Here is a 12,586-nt window from a genome sequence, read left to right as displayed (position 1 = left end):
TAATAAAAACTAATTTATAATATGCTTCGAAGTCACTAATTAAGCTTTATGATTGTAAAATTTTAGTCGCTAAAGATATTTTGTGACATATCACATTAGTTTTCTTATTTAAGAATGACAAGTATTATTGCAGCTCTATCCATTATGATTTAGAATACTTGATGATTAGAGAAAAAAGAGTCCAAAAATAATTAAAATCAATTAAGAACTTGAGTTCCACTATATTTATTGTTGATTTTGACTTATAATCTAAGGTGCTTGAGATGATATATTTTTATATATTAGATTTGTTCGTAAAAGATATGATGATATATGTTTGAGTGAATATTATAATTAATATATATATATATATATATATATATATATATATATATATATATATATATTATGGTTGAATGTGAATAGCCTTGATAAGATAAATTATAAAAATTATTTTGCACTAAGGACTAGTGTTATGATATATAGAATAAAATATAACATTAATATTATACAACCATTATAACTTTAATAGTCAAACTTAATATGATATTATGTTTATTAGACTTATTGGCTTATTTTATAAAATTTGTGTATACATGTAAAATACTTTTTCAAAATTTTATACTCTCATTAAATAATTATTTTTAAATATTTTTTTATTTTATTTATTTTAATTTTAGATTTATATATATATATATATTCTCAATTAGTGAGTCAAGTGGGAGAATATTATATTATATGATCCTATCTAATTAGTAAGATATATTATGGATATAATTTAATTTTATTATGTTTATTGATAAATAGAAATGAAATCCATTTATAACAGGATTCCTTATGAGATAATCTCTATGAGAAGGATTCTCTTAATTATTTATCGTAAACCCTCATGCTTATATATAGACAAGATCTTATAATAACTAAAAATATAATTTGCAGATACATAGATATGCAGGAGACATGGATACATGATATTATTAAAAAATTATAGATTTTTTTTTTTATTTTCTCTGTGTTCTTAATCCATCGCTTGTAGTGAAGAATAACAAAAAGAAAAGAAAATGAGTCTAATTCTGAAGGACAATGATATACCTGAAGATTAGAGAAAAAAATTTCTGAAGGACATCAAAATATATGTATTATTATTTAATCTTAGATATTGATATTAAAAATTTTTATATAACAAAGATTATTTTTATTCTTACAATGGGCACTTAAATCTCTACAAGGCATTATCATCATGGAAAACATGATGAGAGCTAAGTTGACTTTTCTTACCAAAGAAAAAAAAAAATATAGTAACATCTCATGTCCATTGTGAGATGTTTGTGACGTGATTGAATATGGATGAAGAATAAAAATTATAATATTGCTTGAAGAATAAAAAATTAGAGATTGATCTGAAATTTTTTCTATAAATTAAGAATAATAAAATCTCAATTCATAAAATCAACATTGGGAGATCAAATCCTGAACATGATTTATAGTTGCCCAATAAATAATATTTATCATGGTATCATGTTGTCAATTTAGATTGCACATCTATCTTAATATGTTTCATTTTTTATTTGGTTTAGTGTTCATTCAACTAATATTTGGGTTATAGGTGAGAAATAATGTTAGCAATTTATACAAATTAGAAATCTTTTATAATTAATATTGTTTCATCTGAATCAATCACTATCTCGTGCGTGGGCCCTATCATTCTACATCGTGAGAGGGCAACAAGATCCGAAAAGGTGTAGGAAGAGATCTTTCACATGCAACACATGATTCTTGTCATGAAATAAGATCATGTGTGACTGAGCATTGTTGGTTTAAGCTCTCATTATGAATTTTTATATAAGAAAGCAAATGATTTCTATTATTATTATTATTATTATTATTATTATTATTATTATTAGTACACGAAATGGTTTGAAATTCGGAATCAAAATCGATGATTTAAGTTCGATTTGAATCAATCAAATAAATAAAAAACTTAAACATTTAAATATCGTCTATCTTTTTCAATAACTTAATAAAGAGAAAATTAAAGATATATTTAAAAAAAATTAAAATTAAAAATTAAAACAAAACTGTTTGTAACCGATTCGATTATAATTCTATATTCAACAAAATCAAGATTATCGATTCCGAAACCGAGATCATGATTTATCTATGTCAGTATATATATATATATATATATATATATATATATACATGTTCTCGTGAACTTGGTCCAATCACTTGTCAACTTATAAGATAAGGCAGTCCCACTTAGCTTAATCATGGTCACCATGGGATTAAAGTTAGGTTATGGCCATGGTACTACTCCTAATCCTAATGGGCCTCGACATGGATGATGATGGCTTCTCCTTACGATCTACACACAACCAAGAGGTGATACTTGTAGAACACACAAGACGTTCGTAAAAGTTTCCAGGCCCGAGCAGCTGTCCAAGGGAGGAAGATGAAGAGTTCCTATCATGGCCTACGTGCGTACCAACTCGTACAATCCCCATAATAAATCGCCATTATTAGAATAACTTAGTTCCTCAAGTTGGTCATTGGGAGAGTCTAAGAGTTAAGCAATGAATTAGGTTTCAGGCAGTGGAAAGAACACCTCACTAGAGTTGACCAATGTCGATTCGAACTTAGATGATTTGTCTAAGTCATCTAATATACTGAAAATAAAAAAAATATATAAAGCAAGATAAAATTGGTGGTTGTAAACTTAACTGATTTATCTAAGTCATCTAATATACTAAAAATAAAAGAAATATAGAGCAAGATAAAATCATAAAATGACACAAATATTAATGCCAGTTGAGTATCTTTTATGATTTTTTTTATACTATGTAATAATAATAATAATAATAATAATAATATGATAAAAAGGAGTGGTATGCATCTTAATATAATATAATATAATAATATCTTTTATCAAGCAGCTGCTCCCACCCACATGGCTTCTTGTGTCAGCTAAATAATCTTTGTACTAGAAATATTTTATTCTGTCGGTCAGCTTCCATTTTTCATGCTCCAAATAGAGAGATTTGTTAGATTATCAACAGAAAATTAATAATAATAATAATAATGCAATGGTAAAATAATACGTCCTTTCAGATCACTTTGGTAGCAGACAATGGTTTGACAGGGAGCTGTTCCCTGCTTTATATTATTTCAGCCCCTGTCCATTTCTTATTTTCTTAGGCAAAGCTCGTGTTGGTTTCCAACTCAGTTTGTCCTCGTGAGCATATATATGCAAGGAGAGGTGGCTGAAATATATATATATATATATAATGCTAAAACTTATGTTTGTATTAAGAAATTCTAATAAGATTTAAGTAACAAAATATTATCAATCAAAACATGTCACTACTATAGGATGAAAAGATGAGAGAGAGGATGAGGTCAGGCATGGCACTAATGAAAATATAATTTGATCAAAGAATTCACCCAACGTTATTTTATCTTTCATTTAATTAAAAAGGATTAATTTTCAGTCACCAATTTCAATATTATTTACATCTCTCTAACCAAGATACAATTGATCCTTTCTTTTTCTGTTTAGAACAATTCAAGCTACATTAGATTATATTCAATGATTGAATGTTGTCAATTTTCTTGAATGGGGTAGCCATATGGGTTAATTGTTTTAGACCCATTAGGTTTGGCATCAAGAACAAGCAGTGTGTGTGTTTGATCTTAGCACAAGATTAGTGCATTGTAATTTAGATACCTAGATAATAGCGTGATCCATAGATGCTCAACTGTAAGATGACAAAGTAATTTTAGATACTAAAACAATAGAATGTTACTTATCTCACCCCACCAGAAATGAAACAAACACACACAAAAGAAAAAGGAAATCTGAATCATAAATATTGGTGGATTTCATTTTTGTTTTCTGCTGTAACAAATGGGGAACATTCCCCTTTCTATGACCTCCTTGGCATGTTCTTTTGTGCTTCAATGTTCTCATCAGACACTTTATTCTTATCTATATGTTCACAGGTCACGTCCATGATAACCACATCAGGGCCAGATTGGGATAAGAGTTTTCTATGATTGATTTGGTGGTGCCTTCATCTAGCAGGTTGTGGGCATCCATCACGCACATAAAAGTCAACTTCGATGGTTTGCTCACGAAAACAATAGAATAGAAAGCCTAAGGCCTTAACTTTCTGCTGAGTTAAAGGGGGTGTGGGCAGCAAACAAGACTCGATTCAGTCCCTAACTTGGAGGTCACGCCCTACCCATTTCGGAGTTCCCTAGTCATATAAGAATCAACTAATGCACATCAAGGAGCATTTTGTGATGGCTATGCAAAGAAAACGTTTGATCTACATAAACAATCTTGCACAATCTAGGTTGCGAGGTGTCTCTCCTAACAAAAATTATGATCCCCTAAATAGAGTACATTAGTCAGCAATGCTAATTCCAAGAACCAATCACTACTACAGTGAACTAAATCACATAGACTTATTTCATTGCAAAAGTATGGAGGAGGAAAGAAAAGAAACACACGAAAGAGGTTTGATGAATCTACTTATAAATCATTTGGAACGCAGGAAAAGATACTAAATATGCCCTATGATAATGAGCTCAAATAGGTTACTGATTGTCAACATTGAATCAACAAATGCATTACTATCATTGAAGACCTCCAACCATGAATCAGAAGTAGTGAAAGCAATCTAAAGAAGGATAACCAGCCAAGTAGTGCACAGAAGAATGGTCGTCACTATATTAATGACAGCCATTCTTACCCCCTATAGACCTTTAACTTATAAATATATGTTTATGTATGCATGTGATATGAATATGCTCAAAATGCAGACTGTGGGAAAGTGAGACCGGAAATGGAGATGTAGTTGCCTGCCAGAAACAGTAAGAGTACTACCAGAACTGTTAGAAGCACCCACATCCATGTAGCCATCTTTCGCTTACCCTTCTTACGAAGTGGCAGAGGAATTGACTGTATCTTGTTATACTGCTTTGCCGTGACGACTGGCCGTGAAGGTCTGTTTTTTGTTGCTGTGACATCAGCTTCCCGAGCAGCCTCAGGTGGACTAGTTTCAGTAGAGGGAGCAGGGTCTTCCTCAGCGCCACTCACTGTAGTGTCTTCACCAGTCACACCTTTCTTTTTGTGCTTCTTTGCTCTCTTCTGCGAAAAGGAGAGGATTGCTTCTACTTATGAAATGGTGAATACAAGATTCATATTCAATTATATATTTGCTTGCTTGGTTTTGTATTGAATAAGCCAAGGAACGTTAACTTTATAAGGAGGTTCAAAGAATAGAATGGCGTTACCTTCTCTCTTAGTTCAGCTTCCTTCTGTGCCCGGTATTCTGCTCGGGCATGTGCCTTCTCAGCTTGTCTCTTTTTCCTTTCTTCTGCCTCTTTGGCTTTAGCTCTCTGCTCTAACCGGCACTGTTCTTTGAACTCAGCCTCAGCCTTTTGCTTTCTTAATTCCTCTTCCTTCTTCAACAATTCTTCTTCCTTCTTTATGCGCTCCTCTTCCTCCTTTGTTCGACTATCCACTTCATTATTTTCAACTTCTCTATCCAAAACCTTAGCAACAACAGTTTCCTTGGTCTTGTCTGAAATAGGCTTTGCAGTTTTTTTCGGTTTAACAGGCTGATTCTTTGTTGCTGCTTGCAGAGTTGGAAACAAATCTACTCCTTTGGATGCTTCTATTTTTGCTTCCAAGGCCACAGGTGGAACAGAATTACTGATGTTGGCCAGTGGCAGAGGAAAGCTTGGACCCTTGCCTTGGTTGCTTCGAAGAACAGGTGGCTCCTCATCTGGGCCAAGGGATCTTCCATCAGATGTCTTCAATCTTCTCAATGTGCTATTCATGTTGGATCTAACATACTGCATGCGGAACTCATCATCATTGTTCCATAGATTCATTACCTTTTCCACCTGGAACAAATTAGATAACATCAAATACCAGTATGTTGCAACTTCCCCGAGTATGAAAGAAAGTAAAGAATGCACACATACCTGTTTGCTACAATGTAGCTGGAGTCCCTCAAAATCTTTTGAAGATATATAGTTTTCTGCAGATTTCTGATCATTCTTGTACATGCCAAAATGTTTGTACTGTAACAACATAATTGATATTGGTCATTTCACTACGAAGTCAAGCAACGTCAAAGTTATTTTTAATAAAGATGAAACTGACATAATGCAGATGTAAAGAAATATTATTGTCTTGCAGAAAAAAAATAATTAACTAGATTTTTTTTTAAGGTATACATGATGGTTTTAGTGAAGACTGATGTAGCAAGTTGGAAAGTGTATGACATCCTGTAATTTAAGGATACATATACAGACCAATTTGATGTTTGAAATGTTCAAAAGAAGTTATCTCAACTATAATCATTGAGCGGTAGGCACATTGCTGAACTGCTAGATGTTTCAGTTCTTAGGTTGAGGCCTGTTTGGAGCATGTCAACCAATGGTATGAGTCGATGCAGAACACCAATAAGAGAGTTCTATGATGTTGAGAAAAAGGTTTGGTTAAAGTGTGCAGTATTTCTTAGTAGCTAATAAGAACTAATATTGATACAAAAAATTCCTATATATTTCTGACAGTTAGCAAGAATCATAGATCAGATATTACAACTGATCCATAGTTTCCTCGAATACATTAAAAATCAGATTCAGTCAAAGACCGGCACAATTTTACTGCAGATTCAGACAATTAAATTATATCCTTAGATGTTACATTCTATCTAGAGTTAAATGGTATTTTATCAGTTAATTCAAACAACACTTGACAACTTTATACAAGTAGCATTCCACAGTTTAATTAAGTGGCAAAAATAGTAGAATATAATAATTTTTATAAGGTGAATTTGAGAACTTAACAGAAGAAAAACTGAGAGACATGATCAAGCTGATAGAAAGAGCTACAGACAAGTTTTTTCTTTAGCACAAAAAGTACTAGAAAGTTAAAACATTAATAAATATGATCAAGCAGGTAAAAAAAATTTAGAAATTTAATAATTTGAAATTTCTTAAGTGTTCTATTTTTTCTTATTACATGTTCCCAGTTAAATTTTGAAGTCCAAACAATGAATATTCCTATATGTAATTCATCTTTATAGTATACTGGTGGGTCCAAATATAGATCAACTAGGAGAAATTTTATTTGCAATAATGCTAGATCTGTTGGTGACATTGCTCTAGAAACAACATAGATTTTTAGCACTACAATAGAATCCTCAAAAGAATTTACCCTGTATTACCATAACAAAGAGAATCAATCTGTATGCCAAGGCATTTATTTAGACAGATATCATCCATTTGCTCCATCAGGCTTTAGATCTTGAAATTTTAATATGAAAAAGCAAAATGATAATAGATTACTAAAATGCATTCCTTGGTTTTTCAAATCACACAGTAAAGATTCAGGATGAATAAAACCAAATCAATTCTTAATCTGATGAAGTACAGCATACCTTTTCGATTAACACATTTTTGAGTTCTCGCCAATGCCCATATGCTTTCTGCCGAACAGCATCAGCATCTTTAAATTGTTGTTGAAGACCTTTCAGAAGAAGTTGTTGTTCATCATACTTCTTCCGGGCGGCAGCAGAATTTGCTTCAGTTCGCGACACTTCAGTTCTAAGAGGTTCTAGTTCCTTCTTCAAACTCTATAGGCAAAAACCATTATGAGTAAGTAAAATTGGCAAAAAAAAGAAAAGAACAGAGCGAATGACGACAAGTGGACCAGAAGTACCTTGAACCGCTCATCAACCTCTTTTTGATCAAATACCTCATCAATTTCTGCCTCTGAACCCATACTGGAAGTGAGTTGATCTACCTGTTGTCTCAACTGTTTAAGCTCACGTATGTATTGCTTTTCTTCTTTCAAAGGCATGGTTGCATGCTGAAGCTCGAACTCCATGGTTTGTATCTGAACGTGACAACATGTAATTGAAGTTGTATTAAAAGGAAGGGCCGGTAATTGAACAGTTTTCATAAGATTGCATGAAAGTCTCACCTTATCATGGAGTTCCTCAATTGAATGAGCATTTTTCAACTTGTTCATCATTAACTGGACAGAATCTATCTGTTGGCGCTTGGCAGTAACGGCAGCTCTTGCAGCTCTCTCTTCTGCTTTTGCAGTTTCAAACCTTTTCCAGAATTCATTACAAGTCACCTAAGGGTATGATAGTTCAATTATATGAGCACAAGAAAAATATTTGATGTAACACTAAGAGTATGTATCCACATTAGTTCATAAGCATGAACCTAAAAGCAATAATACCTTCTGCTTCTCAATAGCAACTTTGATAGAATCCCTTCTTTGTGTTTTCTCATTCACTTCTGACTGAGCAATCTGTATCTTTGATGAGAGCTGATCATCTACATATCTTGGTACCCTAATTATGTAAATCGCTTGGGGTTTTCCCGAGGGAGTGTCCACCTTCTCACCTCCCAAGTTTGACGCACTAGGATCTTTTGTTGGGACTTGAATCCCTTCAATAACTCCAGCTTCCCCTTGCACAGCTTCTTCATTGCCATTCACAGTCATACATAGTCCATCTTCAGTAGAACTGATCAAAGAAATGTTAGATTTGACTTTGTCAACATGATCAACAGCTACATTAAAGCCAGTTTCAGCTTCATGACTGTCACTTCCAGCTACATCATTGCCTAATTTGTCTTGTATGTCCGCACAAGTATTAGCAAAATCAGACATGCTTTCACCTGCATTTGCAAGTTGCGATGATTCTACTGGCATGCCACTATTGGTATCTAATGGGCTGGGCACATCTACTGCACTGAAATTACCACCTTCCATTTCTGAAGGACTTGCTTCAACACAAGGTTGGGTACAACTACCAATGGATTGATCACTGGCATCTAGCAGCTCTTCCATAGAAATAGGAACTTCTACTTCCTTGTAGACAACATGAGGCACATCTAAGCTGCTGGAACCTTCTGTAGGATGCAAATCATTAGAATGTTCAACGACAATAGTGTTACAATTCTTGATGGGTTCACTGCCTGCTTCAGCCTTATTTAACTTAGCATCACTGTCAGAGATATATTTGGCATTTTGACTTTCAGATGATTCACTGTCATCTACTGTTTGTAAAGTGGTTCTTTTATTGACATCTAAGACTGTCCTATTTTTATCCAAGCATTTATGTGTCAAAAGATTATTGGATCCATTCAACAACCTCATTTCCTTTTGCTCAACAGATGATTCAGATGGCAGAATCTCTGTTACCGAGGTCTTGGATTTCTGTTCTTTTGCAACTTCTGCAGCTGGTGTTGGTTCAGCTTGGTCCACAAAATTTGTCACTCCAGTCTTGAGCTCCTCCTCGGGTTCTACTTCAGTAGTTAATTCTGATTCTACTTGATCTTTGGTCCGCATAAACTGGGATTCAGAAATAACTGACTCTACTTGGTCATGATTGTTTGGTGTAGAAGGCATGGACCGTGGCTCCTTTGTCACTTCGGCCAAAGTAGGTGCAATCTTATCTGTTTCGCCATCATCATATCTAGTAGCAGCAACGATCTCCAGCTTTCTATCCATTCTGTCAACTACTTTCTGTCCCAGTTGATGGTAGATATTATTGACCATAATCTTTGCTTCTTGATCATTACATTCTACAGTAGATGATTTTGGTACCTCTTGTTGGTCAGTCCCAATGCCTACGATCTCAGGTTCTTGCTTTTTGTCATCATCATCAGAGGAGCCTGAACTCATGTGGTCATTAACCGCTGCAACTGCATTCTCCGGCTTCTTTTCAACTTCAACAGTTGCGTCTGATTCTACTTCAAGGTTCATCTCCTCAACTGTGGTCTCGCCTCCTTGTTTTTCTCCTTCCTCAATGGTGGCTGAGTCTAGTTCAACCTCACTTTTGTCCCTAAAGTTTTCCAGTTTAGCATTATCCACCAAGTGATCCTGATTATTCTCGGAGCTCAGCTCCACATTCACCTCCTCCTTGCTCATCTCCACTTCCTCCTCACACATTCCACCTTTTGCATCACTTTCCTTCTCCCCAAGCATATCAATATTGATTTTGTCTTTCGGTTCATCAGCCTCTGACTCAGCATGTCCTTCCTCAGCAACAGTTCCTTTTGAATCTGCTTCAACGTTTACCTCTTTCACATCGTCAAAGGTTGTGGTGTCCTTACAAACAGAAGCCCCAGTCGTTGCTAATTCTATCACATGATCAACACCTTCATGGTAACCATCCCCATTCTCCACAATCAATTCCCCGTTCTCTTCATTCCCTTCGCTCGTTTCCTGATCTCCGATGGCCTCTGGATCTACTTTGACGTCCAAATCAAGATCCTTACGCGGTGAATTATCGAAACCTCCATTCTCCACCACCACCGACCGCCCAACACGACCCCCATCCTTCTCCTCACCAACCCAGCACGCAATGCCATTTGGATCCCCACCCTCCTTCCGATCGCCCTCAATCTCTAAACCCAGACCCACCGTCCCCTCCAATTCGACCCCAGATCTAACACTATACTCGCCAGCATCAGCCGTCATTGCTCAGACTAACATCAAGCAAAACAACAAACGACAAAATCACTCATAAGAAACGAGGCCAAATCCGCTCCGCAGATTCATCTCGGATCAAAATTGAAACCAACAGATCAGAGGAGAAAGGAAGCAGGCATACCTCTCGAGACAAAAAAAAAAAAAAAAAAAAAAGATCTCACAGAACACCGGCCGTTCCGGTGGTTGCGCCTGGGATTGCTGCTGCACAACCAGAAATCCTCGCCGGAGATCCAAAATTCCGCTTCCCTCCGCCAGATCCCCAGATCTCACACTCCTACCTCTATCTCTCTCTCCTCTTTATCTCCCTCAATTCGGATCCGAAGAGGAGCGAGGAGATGCGGAGGAGAGAATGCAGCCGGAGATCAACAAAGCGAACGAGTGACGAAGAAATCTTAAAATGGGAGAGGGAAGAGATATATTCTGAATAGAACACTGGCGTTTCGGGATTATCAGATTTCGGTGTTATATTACCATTTGACGCCATTTAATGCTCTTCCTACTTCCTCGGCTCTACTCGTTTCCGATACCTCCCCTCTTGATACCACAAGAAGCTGAACCCCGGTGGAGCCCACTCTTGCGGATCACCGTCGTCTGAGACAGGCTACAAGTGTTCTTTTTTTTTGCCGATAAAACTACTCACAGCAAAGAGGATAACCTTTTTATTTCTGAATTATGAGAAAATAATAATAATAAATAAGGAAATATCTGCTACTGTTACGCGTTCGGAATCAATGTGAAGCCTGGAACCGTGTGGCGGTGGATCCGCTCCACCGTCAGCTCAGTACCAAGACTAACGTCACGATTCACGAACCGAGTGGACTGCGTGGCGCACGGGCGACGAGCATTCTTCGACTTGTGGGGGATGGGATGATAACAACTCCGGAAGCCCCCCTCAACGCACCCACGGTACCACCCGCGCCCCACTAGAGCGCCACCTGCCCCTCCGGCGGCCGGGACCCACCGGGCGAGCGTAGATATTAATTGCAGGCGATTAGGAAGGCGGGGCGCGCCTCGCGTACCGGTACGGATCCGTTATTTCGGAAACGTCGGTCGTATCAGGGGCCGTTGGAAAGCGTCACGGCATGGTCCACTGCCGATGGCCGTTACGCTCGTCTGTCGTCAACCATTTCGGCTGCAGTAAACCTCGATCCTTTCAGACGACGGGTTCGGCTGTCCCATGCAATCGGTCTCGATCGGTCACGTCGACCCGGTTCGACCCGGTCCGATCCGTTGAGGATTCGAGAATTATGAACTGCAAACGTGTCGGAACTAACTCGGGCTCGGTCGATTCGGCTGCATTAAACCTCGATCCTTTCACGCGACGGGTATGGCTTGCCCATGCAATTGGCGTCGATGGGTCACATCGACTCGGTTCGACCCGGTCCAATCCATTGAAATTTCGAGAACTAAGAAATGTATACCCGTCGGATCTGACTCGGTTCGGTCGAAATCTTGCAGTAGAATTAATCTAAATCGATGCCAAGAGACTGATACATCGCATGTGACCGAAAAAGTCGAGTGTGATATGGACGTCGCAACACACTGGAAACTTCGTCGAGGTCGGAAGGAGTCACATCGCTTACACCATGAATGTGTGTGTGTGTGTGTGTCTCTCTCTCTCTCTCTCTCTCTCTCTCTCTCTATATATATATATATATATATATATATATATATATATATATATATATATATATATATATATATATATATATATATATATATATATATATATATATTATACAAAAAAGGGCATATGAATGGTGTATATAATTAAAAGATGCATATGTTAATCCACAAGGAATTAATCAAAATTTAACTCATTTAATTAATATGATTAAAGATTAAATCCAAATCTTATATGGTTGTATTAGTTGAAGTTTCTAAGAGACTTAAGAATTCAATTATGACAGTGTTAAGTATAGATTACTTCATGTAATTAACTACTTTTAGTATTTTCATCTTTATACTTTAAAAAGTTATATTAGGATTTGTATATTTACGAAGTGAAATATTAATATGTTAAAAAATCAAGAGAGGAATTTTGTTGGAGTAAAGGGGTTAAATATTTTATTTTCT

The 12,586-nt window shown here is 36.2% G+C and overlaps 1 protein-coding gene across 1 annotated transcript; it reads right to left on the bottom strand.

Moving 5' to 3' along the window:
• Positions 1-4,540: 4,540 nt before the first annotated feature.
• LOC135642813 (uncharacterized) lies at positions 4,541-10,961 on the bottom strand. Its single transcript, XM_065159264.1, has 8 exons — positions 10,632-10,961; positions 8,249-10,506; positions 7,982-8,140; positions 7,718-7,894; positions 7,437-7,631; positions 5,974-6,072; positions 5,278-5,892; positions 4,541-5,131 (listed from the first exon to the last, which is right to left on the bottom strand). The coding sequence occupies exons 2-8, from the start codon at positions 10,496-10,498 to the stop codon at positions 4,793-4,795; spliced, it is 3,834 nt and encodes a 1,277-aa protein (XP_065015336.1). The 5' UTR covers positions 10,499-10,506; positions 10,632-10,961; the 3' UTR covers positions 4,541-4,792.
• Between the last annotated feature and the right edge of the window lie 1,625 nt (positions 10,962-12,586).

The sequence above is a fragment of the Musa acuminata genome, chromosome BXJ3-7 (genome assembly GCF_036884655.1).
Source record: "Musa acuminata AAA Group cultivar baxijiao chromosome BXJ3-7, Cavendish_Baxijiao_AAA, whole genome shotgun sequence".
In the NCBI taxonomy this organism is placed as follows: Eukaryota; Viridiplantae; Streptophyta; class Magnoliopsida; order Zingiberales; family Musaceae; genus Musa; species Musa acuminata.
Note: the sequence above shows the minus strand (reverse complement) of the source record. Positions and strands in the feature narration are given on the sequence as shown.